The sequence below is a fragment of the Vidua macroura genome, chromosome 8, assembly GCF_024509145.1.
Source record: "Vidua macroura isolate BioBank_ID:100142 chromosome 8, ASM2450914v1, whole genome shotgun sequence".
Taxonomy (NCBI): Eukaryota; Metazoa; Chordata; class Aves; order Passeriformes; family Viduidae; genus Vidua; species Vidua macroura.
The window spans coordinates 10,224,608-10,241,712 of record NC_071578.1 but is presented as its reverse complement, the minus strand read 5'-3'; the positions used below and the strand labels follow the sequence as shown (position 1 = coordinate 10,241,712).

General features: G+C 44.5%; 1 protein-coding gene across 3 annotated transcripts in view; it reads left to right on the top strand.

Annotated features, from left to right (window-relative positions):
* The window catches only part of MXI1 (MAX interactor 1, dimerization protein), a 55,760-nt gene extending 44,283 nt beyond the window's left edge, over positions 1-11,477 (top strand). For 2 of the 3 annotated variants that reach the window (XM_053983594.1, XM_053983596.1), the window contains exons 4-6: positions 6,943-7,057; positions 8,264-8,435; positions 9,588-11,477. In XM_053983594.1, coding sequence (XP_053839569.1) covers positions 6,943-7,057; positions 8,264-8,435; positions 9,588-9,751 — 451 coding nt within the window. In that variant the 3' untranslated portion in view covers positions 9,752-11,477. Of the gene's footprint in view, positions 1-4,280; positions 4,520-6,942; positions 7,058-8,263; positions 8,436-9,587 lie in introns of those variants that run through there. The other variant, XM_053983595.1, reaches the window with a different exon arrangement.
* Positions 11,478-17,105: the final 5,628 nt, after the last annotated feature.

The following is a 17,105-nucleotide window of genomic DNA, read 5'->3' as shown; positions in this document are numbered from 1 at the left end:
TTTGTTTTTCCTTTGCCCTTGATTTGAGAATACAGTTGGGTTCATGTTCATCTCTAACTTCTGCAGGCAGACCTGTCATGGTTAAGATAAGGTTGAAAATGTTGCTTGTAGAATTTTTTTGTTCCTTGAAATTCCTAATTTATACTATGTTGTCAGGTCTTTTTATTGTCAGTCTTAAGTTTTCATTTCTTTGTTTATTTTAAATGGTAGATCTTTACATGTAAAAATTTAAAAATATGAAGGATTTTTTTTCAGTTAATTTTCATGGCAGTTTTTATTAGCTTTTGGAATAAAAATACTCCTACGTGTCAGGGAGCCATCGGTAGAAATTGACTGGAAACAGGGTCAGATGAGCAAGTATCCTCTTCCAACTGGGAGCAAACGCACAAAAAGGATCATGAGGAGAGACCTGATTTAAAAATCCAAAAGCAAAGCTTGTTGTGAATGATTTCACAGCTCAGGTGGAGAATATTAACTTTTAGCTGTGCATCTGTGAGTCAGATTTCCTTCTGAGACGTGTATCTGTGGTGCCCTGTGGAATCAGGGGGAGCGGGTGTGAGTGTGTGTATTGCAGGCTGGCCGGGCGCCACCGCAGCGTTACTGCGTGGCCAGAGGGCTCGCAGCAGTTGCATAACTGCGCTGCAGCACGGACCGCGGGGCTCAGCCTGCTCCTGCCTCCTCCAGCCCGCAGCCAGGTGCTTGGAAAAACCTCTTTGCTCGCTGGAGACAAGTGCTTGGTAAAGCAGGGAGCAGATACCTCGCTGAGAGGGCTGGGCTGGGGGTCAGGGACAAGAGTAAGGAAAAAACATCAAGTTGTTCGATGGCTGTTGGAGATAAGCATCCTCTGACCTGTGAATTGCTTTTAGAAGGAAAGCGTACTTTCCCTGCCCTGTGGTTTTTGCATGTGTTGTTCATTACTTCTATCTCAAAATCATTCTCGTACAGTGAATTATTGATGTGGGGTCACATGTGGTGTTTCTTCAGGAATTGCTTTCTTTAACCAGTGATCCCTCCTGAATTTCTTAGACAATCTGTTAGGCTCTGAAATCCAAACAAAGTTGATGGTTTCTAATTTCAGGGTTAAATTAGATTCGACTTTGAAAAGGCTTTGAGGGAAGGGGAGACATATGATAATGTCCTTCTCCATGTTAGGGTCCTCCTTCTTCTGGTTCTTTTGGTGCTTCTTTGGGTTTGGTTCTATTTTTTTAACATCTCAAAAAGATCAAGTGTCTGATTTAGCCTCAGTGGAACTTGAGCATATTCCTAATGTTGAGCACATGCTTAAATCCACTGTTGAATTCAAGCCCTATAGACCTGGAGGCATAAGTACAAAAATATCTGGGAAATTCTTTTCTTTTCCCTCTGATGCTCCCTTCTTTCAACATACAAAATTAAGAATTCAGCATTTTGAACTGCTGGAGGCGAGTTGGTCATTTCCTGCTGGGAGGGAGGCTTGATCTTTTAAAGATGGGAAGAGAGTTTGTGTGTGTGTGTGTGTGTGTGTGTGTGTGTGTGTGTGTGTGTGTGTGTGTGTTTTGCAGATGCTCAGGCCTTGATTCAGCAAAGTCTCTCAGCAGTGTCTGACAGGGGGATACTGCTGAGTCTGGTAAACCTGCTGCTCCAGAGCTAAGTGTGCGCACAGTTCCCTGACTCCTCAGCAGAGAAAGTTTCTTTTCCCAGTTTCCATCACTTCTGCTTATGGTGGAAGTTGGCAAGAACACTGCACAAATCCCAAACCACTTCTGGCAAAGAAGCTGCTGTCTCTCTGGCAATGTTAACATTTAGGGATGGCTTGTTTCTGCAGCATTGACCAGAGGAGGATGGAGCAGGCAGTGGGAGGCACCTCTTGTCAGACGCTGCACAGGGGCTTGGCTGAGCACACAGGGCCCAGGAAGGGAAACTGCCAGTGGCCTTACAGCCCTGGGCTGGCCCTTGCAGGGACCCATCGGGCATTGTTAGAGGGTTAAGTTTCCAGCCCCTGTGTAGCCACTTTGTGACCAGAGCTTGGAGCTGCCAGCACAGGTCCCTCAGCTCTCTGGGGACTTCCCAGGCAGGGAGGAAGCTGGTGGCTTTGTGCCTAGCTTGCTATGGTGTAGAGTGTTGTGCTAGGTTCATTCCTACCCAAACTCCTGAAAAATGTATTTAGAGGTGTGGGGGAAGGAAACAGAGACCTTTTTTTGCACTCGCACCTTTTTCTGCAGTGCAGTTTTGATTCAGGCAAAAGAGAGCCCAGTTCCTGCAGTGGGATTTGCATGTGTGTTGTACACTGAGACAGCTGAAGCTGTGAGCAAAAAGCACGCACAAATAAAGGCTTCCTCCCTGTGCTTTATATAATCAGAGTGGGTGATGTCATTGGAAGCTGGGGAGGAGAGGAGAGCAGGCTGTGAAATTACAGCCCTCTGCAGCCAGAGCCAGAGCCAAGTGCAAGGGCGGGGGGGCTGCACAGAGCAAGAGCCAGGCTCTCCTCTGATACAGGCTCAGGACAGAGGACCTTGGAGGGGAGCTGGAGGGTAGAAGTAGATAATCCAGATACAGTCAGATAATCCAAATTGCACAGTCACAAAGGGAAAGCAGGGAGAACAGCAGGTGCCCAGTGAGCAGCACTGGGGCTGCCATTTCAAGGGCCAGTATTCCCTTCCTCCACGTGCAGCCTTCTACAGCTTATGGATCTGCTGGAAGGGCTGTGGGACTGCAGGGCTTTTTCATCCTCCTTCTGCTTCAGTCTCCTGGCCCATTGCAGCTCCTGGCAGAGAAGAGAGGGCATCCTTGCCCTGCTTGCCCTCCACATCCCAGAGAAACTTGCTTCTAGTCTCTTCTTGGCCCCAGAGGAGGAAGCACAAGCAACAGAGGGGCTCTGTCCTAGCCAGAGTGGCCAGGTGACACAAGATAAAGGGTGATCCTCAGCTCTTAGCTTCTGTTTGGCTCTGGGTTTCTGAAACCTCTCAGGTGTTTTCCTCCTTTTTTGGTCATCCCAATGTGCCCCCCAGTATGGGAATCTCAAACAGGAGTTTTCCCTCTCATCAAGCTGAGCAGGAAGAGGGAACCAGGCTCATCCCTTGGGAAAGTGGAGAGCCCCCTTCTTTCAAATCCTTCACAGGTTTCTCTTTCAACACATCAAGCATCTACAATGTGCTCAGGATGTTGCTGTGAGAGCCTGATTTTTTCCCACTTTAGCAGAAGGAAGGGCTCCAGCTTTTCCTGTCTCCCCTGCAGCTAGCATTCAAAAGTTTCAGCCTCTGCTGAATCTGGAATTCTCCTTCTGTCATCCTCTGTCTTCCTCAGGATCAAGAGAGCGAGAGGCAGCAGTCCTTTGCACCAAGCCTGCCTTGTTTTTCTGTTATATAACAATATGGGCTTTTAGACTTGTTTTTCTAGATACTGGCAGATGCGTCAAATATTGGCATAATCCAGTGGTTTACATGGAAAGCCGTCTGGCTCTGTCTGGAGGCTGCACAATGCTGGTATTTTCATTGAAAACAAGAGCCTGCAGCATTGTCAAAGCCACGTTGCAACAGAGTCCAGGTAAACAAGGGGAAAAGACACTGGCATCATGGCATGACCTGTGGAATTACAGCTGCCCTGGGGCAGCTCCAGGACTTGATAAGAAAGATTAATGGCTTTACAATTGCTTGCTCTCTGAAATGGTCTTTTAGCTAAGTCTTCTGTGATGGCTCTCAAAGAATTACAAAATCATTTAGGTTGGAAAAGACTTTCAAGACCATCAAGTTCAACCTTTGACCGATCACCATTTTGTCAGCTAGACCATAGCCCTCTGTGCAACATCTAGTTCAGTGAGCAGTGACTCCATCTCCTCCTGGGGCTCTAGAGTTTTATTTCTGATGCACCCATCAGTCTGTCAGACCTGCAGTGTGTGCTGTGTGGTTTAAGAACCCATCATGGTCCACTGGGGCTGTTGGAAGTTATGAGAGGTCAGGAACTGTGATTGGGTTAGATTTTAAAAATAAAAAGGTAAGGAAGCAGCAGAGGGGTAACAGCTGGGGAAGTTGTTTAGTTGGCTCTCTCTAAAGGAAAGCAACGTGGTCACATGGCAGGACAGTTTGCAGGCTTGGTTGCTCCATCCCATCCCAGTGTGGCTCAGCTTGGAGTGTGAAACAGGAGGAAAATCCAGAGGCAGCACAGAAGAAATGGCTTTGGTCAAACCTCTTTGAAACCTGCCTTAGCTCAGTCAACACCACCTGCCCCTGCAGTGTGCTTGCAGCCCGAGCCATGCTATGTGCCCTTGTGAGCTTATCAGCTCATACCACACTCATGTCCCAGGCAGGTGGCCCTTCCTGATGCCTGCTGTGCTGGCACAGGCCATCACCCCTGCTGCAGGCCACAGCCTTTGGCCAACAGCCAGCAGAGCCACGGGGAGGAGTGGCTTCTCTGAAAATGGTCTGCATGAGCCTGGGATAAGCAGTAACCTTCTTCACTCAACTGTAGTCCTGAGGCACAACGGGAAGGTTTTCAACTGTGCAGGGTTTTATTACATGGCTGAACCTTTGCCTGTTGCTTTCAGGTGCTTAACAGGTTTGATGTTGTTCAGTCTGCACATAACCCAGCTTTTGACGTGGCACATCAGTGCCACCCTTTTGATTGCTGTCTCAGCAATCCAGCCAGTGCTTGCTCCCATCTGAAGCTGATCACTGGTTCCAGGAATTGCAGTTCCTGGTGCAGCACCTTCCCATTTCCTGGTAAAACACAGTGCTGAGAATCAGCCCAAAGCTCAGGCCGTAGATGTGTTGTCCATTTCTCTCTGCATTTGGGAGTGGACTGTGATGTCTTTGCCACTGGTTAGATGTTGATTCCCCAAACTTTTTTTTCCTGTTACACAAATAATTCGATTTTCACCATGGGCTGGGAGCTGCCTCCAGGTCTGTGGTGCCTGCCTGTAGCAGATGCTGATGTCTGCTGTTAGGTGGAACCCCCAGATCTGAGGTCTGCTCAATCTGTGTTTTGAATTTGAGCTGATCTGTAGGTGAAGTGTGTGGCTGGAGCTGATACTTGTGCTGTGAGGAAACACATGTGCTCCGTGCTGCAGCTTGATGGCTGTGCTCTTACAGCTCTGACTCAGTGACTTGCCTGTGTGGCCATTCAGGAAGTCTGTGCCGTATCCAAAAATTGGTTTCAAATCCCAGAAGGTCTTTGACCACAAGATCCTGCTCCTCTTCATTTCTGTGCAAGAGGTCAGTGTCCAGTCTCCCGAGGGATGACACAAACTGTAGTGCCAGTGTGAACCAGCAATACCTTTTCATTGCTTACCCTTTTGGTCATCATGGGACACAGTGCAAACACCTGTAGTGGGTGCACTCCTGACCAAGCTCTGTGTTGAAAACTGGCTTCCAGGTAGAAAAAACTCCCCCCATGTCAACCATATAGGTTTAATGACAGTGGGGTTTGCCCTAGAGCAACTTGAGAAGTAAGAGATGAGATTGATGTGATTACTGTTCTTTCAGTTTGATTTTTGGATTATGATTTCCCTTTCCCCACGCCTGTATTTGTTAATGTTTAATGGAAAACATGCTTTCTTCAAGGTTCTTGCTGGTAATATGCAGCCCTGTGACTGTTATTGAAACAGAATGATGAACCCTTCGTAAAGAGATTTATGGTAGAAACTGTGAGGAGCTCACAGCTACAGCACGGCCAGTGAACACTCCCCTGTGCTGACAGTTCATCAGCAAAACCCCTGACCCTTCCACCCTTAATCATCCTTGCTTGTCACTGACATAATTGCCTGATTACAGACTCCTCTCCCCCACCCCTTTCAAACTGGGTGCAATAGTGCATTTGAAAAACAAATGGAAATGAACTGTCCATGCTTTTTTTTTTTCTTTCTTTTTTCTTTTTTTTCTTCCCCTGCATTGAGATGGATCAGGCTAAGATTCAGTTTCTTTGTGCATGAGCAGGGGCTGGGATAGGCTTTCAGGAGTCTTTTGCACTGGTGTTTCTTGCATGTGAATGGTAAAGCTGATGTCATTGTGTTATTGATTGGGATGACAACTTTGGACATAAATCATTAATGTCTGGGAAAGAGAGAGGGAGGGGGAAAAGGCAACTCACACTCGATAGTTTTCCATAAATCTGCTGTTCATCCCTGCATATGTGATCTAGAGGAGGAGACAGTGGGAACAGTTTTCCTCTGCAGGCTGAGGACAATGTGTGTTGCCACTGCTGCCTGAACCATGTACCCCAGGACGTGTTGCCATGTTCTGCAGAAAATGGATCATATCACCAGCAGTGCTGTTGTGCTGGAGCCTGTCTTTGTAGATGTGAGCCAAGGTCAGAAGTCTGCCCAGGGGAAGGTCTTGGGTTCTCTCATTCCCACAGACCTTGCGCCCCTAGCAGCATTTCAGACCTGGGCCCAGGAAGGAGTAAGAGTGCAGTTCTTGGGAACTACTATGCCTCTCGCTCCTTGAATTGCCACCAGGGATTGTTTCAGTGTTTTGAATTGACTATTTTTTTTCATTGATGATCTTAATTTCATGCAAAAAGAAGGTGTTCAGGTCAGTTCATAGCAAATGTCCCTGAGCTAGCAATAAACAAGCATGCAGGGGGTACCAGTCACTCAAAACTACTTTCACAAAAGTTCTTCTTAGCAAAACAGACTGCAAATAGGTCAGAGGAATCCATGAGATACTTGTACCATTTTCCTATGTGCCTTTGTCCCTGCGCAAAGTTCATCCAGATGGGTCAGATTATCAGTTCAGACAGCAAGAAAATAAACAGTGTCTGTCAGAGGTTAGCAATAATGAAAGTATTGGTGAGCAGCTGATGTTTGAAGTGTAAATAGTTCAGTGGCAGTCTGTGCTGGTACCTGAGGGGAATTTTGTGATGTGTAGAAACAAGGAAGCCTGAAAACCACCTTGTAGGGTGGCAGAAGTGAAAGAAATGACATTCCCTTTCAGAAAGTATGGCTCTGATCCTCCTGTTCTCCCCTTGCAGCCGAGCTCACCTCCGCCTGTGTCTAGAACGCTTAAAAGTTCTGATACCGCTCGGACCAGACTGCACCCGGCACACCACGCTTGGGCTGCTCAACAAAGCCAAAGCACATATCAAGGTAAGAGCTGCCTTTCCCTGCTGCTTTCAGCGTGGGCTCTTGGGAAGTGCAATGCAATTGCTCATCCTTGCTGCCTAGAGCTAACTCTGTTGAAGGAAACTGAGTTTTGACACTGTTAATAAATAAATAAATAAATAAACAAATAAATACATAAATAAATAAAAAGAGCAAGCAAGCCTTGCCCCCTTGGTTAGCCATTAATCATTGCCACAAGCCCTATTGTTGGAAGAGTCCATAATGAACTCCTTAACTGCAAAAATGATGGATCTGAAGAGCAAAGATCTTGTTCCATATTGTGATTTTTGTTGACAGCTGCATCTCTTTAAAGAAAAACATACCTACTGTTGAGTGACTGCATTTTGATGGAAATGCAGCTTTTTTTCTGGTGTGCTAGTGAGTTTCCACTGCTGAAGCATTAGCACAAACCACAAGACTGTGAGACAGGTTTGGCTTGCTGGAGTTCCATGTGTGAACCTTCCAGCCAGCCCAGTGCTCTTCCAACTCCACTTTTGGCAAAGTGAGACGTGAAAAGAAAATGCAGCATTGTCAGTATCTGGGAGAGGCTGAAATATTTCGTTGCAGGTCAGGATATAGAGAGGGAAAATGGGTGATGAGGGAGGAAAAGTGCTGCCAAAGGTACAGAGTTAACCTGAAATGACTCCTCCTTATGCAATGTGCTTGTCGTAGGAAACAAAGAACAGTGCCCTGGTAGATTTCCCTGCTGTGATCAAAGAAATCTGTAGTAGGTTATGTAAATCACTCACTGAATAGAAAACTGTTTCTGAGAAATCCTTCTAAACCATGCAGTAAGGAACACAGAACTCCCGGGCCACGTTTTTATGTTGGAGCAGCTCGTAAGAAACCCTGGAGTGGATTGGTTTGGGGGTTTGAGGCCCCTACGTGGGCAGAGGCGGTAATGCAGGTGTCCAATCCCGGGCAGAATGACCCACAGGCTGCTGCAATTCACAGCGCTTCCCCTGGAGAGGCTCAGTCCTCAGAGACCCTGTGTACTAATGGGTATGATTTATCAGCACCTGAGATGGAAAGATGTGGGGAGAGGGCATTGTGCTTGGAGACTGCAAGGCAGCTTGGTTCAGGGCAATTGTAGCTTGAATCCTTCTGGGACTGGGAAAGTCTAAGCAAGGCAGGTGGGAGGGAGGGAGAAAAGGATAAAAGCAAATACTGAGTTATATTTGATCATGTCAGAAACTTGAAGAGGCTGAGAGGAGAAGCCAACACCAGCTTGAGAACCTGGAACGAGAACAAAGATTCCTAAAGAGAAGACTGGAACAGCTACAGGGTCCTCAGGAGATAGAGCGAATACGAATGGACAGCATTGGATCTACCATTTCCTCGGATCACTCGGACTCGGAGCGAGGTGGGTGTTGCTGAGCCAGCATGGAACTGCCAGGACTCTGAAGTGAGAGAATGAGATTCATCCATTTCTCATCTCTCAGCCTCCCCTTCTTGTGGCCTTTGGTGTTTAGGTTGCTGATTCTGCTCACACACAGGCACATACACACATATACATAGGGAGAGTTTAGTATTTTGCATGAGTTCTAAGGCTGGAAGAATTGTTGTTGCTGTCAACTTGATATGATTTCCGTGGTATTGAAAGAGATGGTAAAGTTTAGATGCTTATTGTGATTTTTGGTCTGCTGAATCTCTTGGCAACACAAAGAGGAAAATGTAAGACAATATTAATGAGACTGGAACCAATGTTTCACACACCTATCCCCCAGCCCCCCCTACCAAACTTTCCATTGAGTTCACCTCTTCAGTCAAAACTGGCTAGATATATTAGAATGGCTAACTGAATTAAGATAACTTCCTTTTTAAAAATATCCCTGCAGTGGACAGAGCATTAGGCACAATAGATGGTTTGATATTTACTGACAGACCAGAAGATGATGGATACTTTGAGTATGAGTCTGTAGTTTAAAACAAAAATCATTTGGAAAATTACTGAACAATATGGGAACCAAGATACCTGGTTAATTAGATCTTTACTTTTTAAGTCTTTCTTAAAAACAAGATGTCTGTTCCAAAATCCACTGAACATGTGTGAGAGTAACCCAGATTGCAATGGTAATTCATTAAAATTGTGTGTGGTCCTGGCTTTGGCAATATAATGTCAAGCAATTAGCATGTTTAGGGTTAACTTAATGCTTCATTTTCTCTCTTGCACTCAATTTTATCTGTTTCTTCTTTTTTTTCTAACACTGGGGTATTAGAGATCCAAAGAAAGAGGTAGTGGGACAAGCTCAGTGTGTGTGGTGGCTCAGCTATGCTGACATTGTGGCTGGCATGTGCAGGAGTGAAGCCCCTTTGCCAAATCCCTACAAAAGCCTCCAGGCTGGTATTAGTCTTTTTATAAATAATGACCACAGCCCACCTCATTCCAGGGGAAACCTGCCAGATGACCACTTCATTGCCTGTGTTGGGGGAGTCCCAGGAGTTCAGTGGCATGAAGGGGGCAGTTGGCTGTGTGGTGCTAACCTGTGTGCATTTCTTTCCTTTCCCTTTCTAGAAGAGATTGAAGTGGACGTTGAAAGCACAGAGTTCTCCCATGGAGAAGTGGACAATATCAGCACAACCAGCATCAGTGACATTGATGATCACAGCAGCTTGCAGAGTATTGGGAGTGATGAGGGTTACTCCAGCGCCAGTGTCAAGCTCTCGTTTGCTTCCTAGAACCAAGTGAGACAACAGTGCAGGGTGAATGATTTCACTGGGATGATCAAACTGGGTCCTAGATGCCAGTATCCTCTTTCAGAATTGACATATTGACAGCTAGGCCTGGAGAGACCTGTATATAAAGCTTTTTGGGTAAAGGAAGCCTCCCCAGAAACCCATATTTGTCCATTTGGTCATGTTACCAATCCCAATTTCTGCTGGCAAAAAGTTAGGCCAAATACTAGTCCCTTTGCAGTCAATTAAATCCGTTTGTTTCTGTGGGACCTGGATCTAGACCTTAGTGATGAAACACTTTGTTTTGAATTTATTTGAAATTGTTTGAAAGAGGATACTAGAGACTCATCCCTCTCTTTCTGTCATGAGATCTGAGAAATGTCAAAATTTCTTACACTGCATTCAGATTGAACAACCTAATTTAGGCCCTTCTGAAGAGCTTTTGTGGTCCTGAAAGGACTGTATCCTACAGCTTACCACAATCTAATGCTGTCACAAATTACTAGGAAATCTCAGAAGGCTTACGTAGCCTAGGAATAACAGTGACAATAATGATTAAGGTCTCATTCTGTGCCCAGAGGGAGAGGGGCAGCGATGTTCAGGGGAGAACACCATTCAACTCAGCTTTCTGTTGGACATCATTTAAGCAGTGAGTACCTCTGAAGCGTGGCTAAAGTGAGAGGTACACACCTGTAATCTACCAGCACAGGGCGGGCTGTCAGGCCTGGGGCTGTGCCAGCGCCAGCAGATCCCCGGTAGATGTGTGCCCCTCGCAGGCACATGGCCAGCTGAGGGCAGAACGAAACCAGCACTCGAGAGGTGACACACCAGACAGTCATGCCCAGATACTGAGCCACTATGACCTTTTTATTTGAAGTGATTTTTTGATAAACATTTGTAAATGTGTTGGGAGGGAAAACACCCCAAGTCTGATGCATCTTTTTAGAGCTTGTCCATATGAAACCTTAGATGTCTTTTATATGAATTTATGCCATGAAAAGATCTCTGTTTTGATGAAGCACTTGACCCAATGAAATGCAAAGATCCTTTTTTTTGCCATGCACACAATGGATGAAGGCTGTGCTAAGCTGGAAGAGGCCAGGTTTGGTGGGGGTTTCTTCAGTTTTCTTTTTAGAATCATTCCCTTTGCTGACTTTTGAAGTTCCAGTCCAGTAGTTAACCTAGTTAAGCTCAGCACGTCTCTCATGTTAATGTAACGTTTTGACTGCACGTCCTGTTCCCAAGGGCCTTGCCATCTTATCTGTGCAGGTGCTGTTAAGAGCTGTTATAGCAAATGTTTTCTAATTTTCTCCAAGACAAGCATTCTAACCTGCACTTTGAGGGCTTTGCTTTTTTATTTTTGTCTTTTTAATGGCCAGGATTATTTTGTTTTCCAAGTTTTAAAAACCTTAATAGAGTCTTCACCTATGGCATTGTTTGAAACTTTGTATATCCTTAAGTAATTTAATTACCCGTCATTACTAAGAAAAAAAGATGAAAAAATGCTTTATAAAATTCATAACTTATTGCTGATTTGAATGGGTTGTTAATTTCAGTCCTTTAGATTTTATTTTATTGTTTTAGATAGGGTTGGGTAAAAAGAGGTAAAATAAAGTAAAAAAATAAAGACAACCATATTTAGCAGTGCAGTGGAATTGTGTTTAAATGTTAGCATATGGTCCCCATTAAAGTAGCACTTTAACGCCATTAAACATTTCTGTATCTGAAATGAGTTGTGTTCTTCCATCTTGGTCATTCCTGTTACTTCAGCCAACTGCTGTTCTTGTGCCCTTTGGTCCTGCAGTGACATCCTGAACGAGTCTCATGTAGACTTTAGCACTGTGATAACTTGCCTGTGTTTAAATACTCTGATGTCTCCCCCACTCTCCAAAATGTGTCATTCTCTGTAAGATGCACAACACACATGCTTGAGTAGAGATATAATCTTTCCATGGCTGTAATGAATGATTTCTCTCCAGTCTGGGTTTTTTTAAAATTAATTTGCTTACTAGGTTTGCATCTGGTTGCAGTTGTTAAACATGTTTTCACTTGTGTGCATGTAATCCAGTGTCTCAGTCCATCTGTTCTTCTTTCTGGGAGGTTACCTGGCAGGAGCAGGAGTCTGCCACAGAGTGAATTAAGCTCTAGGTTACAAATGGAGCCCAAGGGCTTTGAAAGAAAAAATGCTGCTTGGATTTACGTTTGGGATCTATATGATCTCTGAATTACACAAGACTTGAAACAGTCTGTAGAGCAGTGAAAAGTAGGAAACTTCAGCATGGCATTACTTATTTATTATTCTCCTTGGAAGTGTTGACCACTGGCAGAGCTGGTGCTGAGCAGTTGGATACCAGTTGGATTTATTTATTTATGAGCCGTTTTCTGTAGCTGTCCCAGCACCTCCTTTTTCCTCTTATTCCTGTTTGTGTTAAATGCCCACTTGAGGAAGCAATACAACAGCTGAGAAGCACTGAAGCTCAAGGGATGGAGAACGGCTGTGCTCTCCTAGTTGGTATAAAACACTGACATGTCTATGGTTGGAATAAATGCATTTGAAATATTTGTTTGTAATGCTCTGGGACAGTTTGGTATTTCCTACCTTTCTAGTGTTGTGGTCTCAAAGGGGTCCTGATATCAAGTGCAAGTAAGTGGGGAAAATGTCACAGGAGATGAATTACCATCACCAGCCACCTGCCTGACTGCTCAGCCAGCAGCAGTGGTCCAGCCAGGGGGAGGTCGAGGAAGAAAACAAAACTAAGAACCTTTCTAATAACTCCAAAGACCTGGGGTTGGTTGCTCTGCTGCTGGTGGGTTCTTTGTAGCAGATCCTAGCAGATTTCAGCTAGAGTTTTGATAATTTCTTATGTGATGGAAACATTTCTCTGGCCTTTCAAAGTTGTCCTGCCCTGCTTTATTTCTCCTTTGGGGACTCTGCCTTTTCTTACCTCACGCAGCTGCCATCCTCCTCAAATCTCCCTTTGCTGTTCTGGTCTCTTGTGTTGCAGTGTTCAAGACGACCAATTTTTAGAGAAGTTGCTATAATTTTACAAGAATATGGTGACTTTTCCTGTAAAAGCAGAATTGGATGCACTTTCCTGAGGCAGCCTTCCCATGCAGTAGGCACACTTGCACACGCACGCAAAGCTGCCTCATAAGCTCATTCTGTCAAGTCCTCCCTCTGTAAATTAGATCCCCAGTGGGTCTCTTTGCTACAGACAAACCCATTAAAAAGACCATCCAGCATTTTCCTTCTTTTGACACAAGTGTATTATGGAATGTCATCTCGTGTCTGCAGACAAGGTGGAGATGACTATCTGGCTGCATTTGTCACGGTTATCCTGTGGCGAGTTGTCACTTGAAGGTCATTTTAATGTCCGTTCCATTAGCAGCATGTCAGTGACGAAGGTGGTCTCACATCTGTCTGTCTCAAGAAATCTTTGGGTCAATAGAAAGGGGGTTAACTAGACAGACTTATCATTTTCTGGGGTTGGTGATTGTGTTTTCCTTTTGTCTGTTTGTTTGCTTGTTTGCTACCATCTGTTTGTGAGCTCCAGCCTCCTGCTTTTCTGCTTTGTTCTCTTGTACTTGCTGTTCCCTGTTTGTTGTGTTGCCCTGTTGGAATGGGTGAAACATTTGGCTTCAGTGAAGTGAGGTCCATTGGGTGCCCTAACTGGAAATAGTTGTTCTCTTTCCCCCCCACCCAGAATCATAAGCTTTTCTTGTGGCATTTTTTCTGACACCAAACATGCATCATTGGAGAGAGAAATCAAGGTCACTTCCTGGAAGAGAATGGTAAAAAACAGGACTTCATTCTGAGGTTAGGGAGGTGATAACATGAAAAGCTCTATAAAAGCAGAATAAAGTCCAATTTTTTTTCCTGGAACTTTCTCCCATGGACACGTTGTTCGGTGAGTGAGAAATTCCGTGACTTGATAGTGACTGAAACTCCTCTGCATCAGCAGTGCAATCTCTGAATTGTCCTGTAGGACCCTCGGGGAAGAGGAGTGTGTCCTTCTGCCCCTCTGTTCCCCAGTCTGCACAAAATACCTAGAAAACACTGATGTGCTGTCACATCTTCTTGAAATGTGCCAACAAATCTGAGTGACATTTGGGAGGATGAATACAGGAGAGTCGTGTCTGCACAGACAAAGTTTTCATTTCACTGAAAGGCAGGTTGTTTAACTGGGAATAATACATCAGCACTGGCCTCTGCTTCTCTGCTCATTTCCTCCTGCAAAGAGGACTGATCCGTGTAGTGGTTGGGCAGAAGCAGGAACTGGGGGTCTGTGGGTACTGGAGTTGTGGCTGTGGTACTAAATACCTTTTATGGAGGGGCTCTGTTTGGGGTGCTGCTAAAACTAGAGCTGTCTCACAACATGCATGTGTTGAGATCCCTTCAAAAATGTCAAGGATCAGGGATTTCTGAGCAGCCTCGGAGAAGAGTGCATGTGTCCTTCAAGGTGTGGGCTTGTATGGAGCTGAGCAGTTGAGTCACATGGTGCTGCTGGCCTGGCTGATGCAGGTCAAAGGTGTGAAATGTAGTTTATTTTGGGAGAGATCTTCAACATTAGCCATGCTGTAAAAGCTGTGGGTAGCAATTTATTTTTATCACACTGGAAAAAATCAGCCCCTTGGTTTGTAGTACCTGAGTGAGGCCTGGAGCAAGTGGTGGGGTGAGCTGGGTAGTTTGGCCTTTAGCAAGTCATCCAACATCTTGGCTTGCAGACTGCTGTGCTGCAGACATGTGAGGAAGCTTTATTTTAATACAGCAAGGATACAGCTTCAGCAAAGATTAATTTTGATCTTGAGGGATGTTGCAGCAAAGCAGAATAAGCCCTGAAGGAATTTAAAGCATTTTATGGTGGTTTTAATATTGTGGTTTCTAGTTAAAATGTACACAGGCCTAGGCCATGACTTGGGCTACCAGTGCTCTTGCTAATGCTCCATTCAGCTAAGGTTAGGAAATTCTTTCCATTTAATCCCCTTTCAAAAATATGTCTCAAAACAATTAATTGTTATGGATCTCCTCCTGGAAGGCTTGATGGGGAAATACAAAAACTCTTTCCTATCCCAGAGTGGTGGATAACACTACAAAATAGTATCCATCACACCAGGAAATACCAGTTTCAGCAGGTCAGTCAGACAGGTAAGGTGTGAAATGCAGCGTTACTCATATTCCTCATGGATAATGTCTCTTTGGGAAGTAACGGCACCTTTTAGTCTAGGTGAGTGTCAGTGTTGAGTCAGGGACAGGAACAAAGACGGGTCTTCAGGAGGTGAAAAGGAAGCCTTTAATAGAAAATAGTGCATCTTTTATAACCTCACTAAGCTGAGACTTGATTGGTCTTTAAAGTAAAAACCTCTCACTCTATTGGTGAACTAATACCATACTCTGGAATATCATATCTATAAACAACCTGTGCAGAAAGAGAGATAATAATTGTTTTAATTCTTTTCTCTAAGTTTTCTCACAGCTTCTCACAGCTTCCCAGGAAAATCCTGGGGGAGAGATGTCTCTCTCTGTTCAGAGGATATGTGATTACCACAGGTGAGAGCAAGACTTTTTCAGTCAGCACCCAGTGTGGGAAGGCTTTGCACTTCTGTACAGACCAAGGAGTCGTTGTGAGGTGAGTTCAGTATAGAAAGGGAATTGCTTTACAGAAGGAAGCAATGCAATTGCTTTTATGTAGCAGAGCCTTCAGCTTAAGACCAGAGCTGGTTTGGGTAGGTAGTACCATCATCCCAATGCAAATGTCCCTCTGTATTTTACCATCTCAGTGAAGGTTTTTAGAGCCCAGAAAAAGATTGGATGAATTGCAACGTAAAGAGCAGCACCAGCTGCCAGGCAGCAGTCCTTCTCTTGGGCCTGGGCCAGGAATGCTTTCCACAACCTCACTCTTCACATAACTTTTGCAAAGAGAGTGGTTGTTTCCCAAGACCCTGCCACAGTTGCTGCTGGTGATCAGAACCTCAAGGGGAAGCACAGAAGTTTGCTGTAGGTTTTGCTTTCTAAACATCTCCATTGTTGAATTGCAGTCCTCTCAGGTAAAGTCCCTTTTTATATTTACAAACGCGTGAGATTGAGCAGCTACATAAATAAGTGACACAGCACTCACTGGCTTTAGGGAAGGCAAAAGAGAAATGGATTGCCATGACCATGAGAATTTGAGTTTGCTACTGTTGAGACTTCTAAATACTTAAACTGACTGGGGCAATCCAAGATCTGAGTCAGGTTTATACTGGTTTAATTTCCACAATGGGTTTCAGTTTGCACAGGACTGAGGCTACACTAGATAAAAGTAAGGCCTTATAGGAAATGGTTGAAGAAGAAACATGCAGCCCATACTGGTCATTTTGCACAATACTCTTATCTGACAGGCACAAATCTCTATTCTCTGACAAGTATCTCTTCCATCTCTATAGCTTGGGGGGTTTGAACTCTTTACTTTTACAGTAACTTTCCCTGTCATTTCAGTGTCTTTAAGTGCTCTCTGCTTATAGCAGGATTTGCTGGCACTGCGGTAGGTAATTTGTGTGCAAAGGCCCAATGCAGAGCATGAGTTCCCAGGCTTCTTGCTGTCTAGACCAGTTAATAAAACTGGAAAATTGTAAAAAAAAACCTCAACCAACTAAAATACCATAAGCTACATTTCAGGTCAACTCAGAATTTGTAATGTAAGGAACTTTTGGCAATTACCAGCATTGCTTCACGCAAGGTTTATTTTTATTACATGAATTTTTCAAGCCACTTTACTAAGGCTGTGTTCCAAAGCCAGATTACAATGAACTGGCCCATCCTGTAGATGAGGCAAGAGCATAAAAAAGGAATGGCTGTGTGGCCAACACAGCTGTTTCGGTGGGGCAGCTTTTTTGTTCATTTAAGTCGTTCTCAAGATGTTTTCTCTTCATAGATTGGACCACCCCAGGCACAGTGGTCTCATTGTTTCACTTATTCCAGGTAAGGTATTTCAGGAAAAAGCCAATCGAAACTTTCTTTCAGCACTTCTTTGCAGTGCCCAACAGAAAAGTTGCAGCAAAGTTCATGAAGCACCCCATTACAAGAGGTGACAGTAAATTACTCAGTGGAAAGGTGTAAGTTTTGCTAAATTTTTTTAAAGGTTCAGCTAAAACAACTTGGGCTGGACTGTCCCTTGCAGGGGAGGCTCACACCACCCATTGTGTTCTGATAACTCACTCTATTGCTCTTCAGGGCTAGTGAACAAATAAATAGCCCTGGGATGGTCTACTGATTGTATTTATTAAATTGAAGATGAGCAGATGTAGCTTATGTCAGGTATGAATTGAGCCTTCTTTTCCAAAGACTATTTTCTGTTAAAAGAACAGGTGGAGTTCAGAA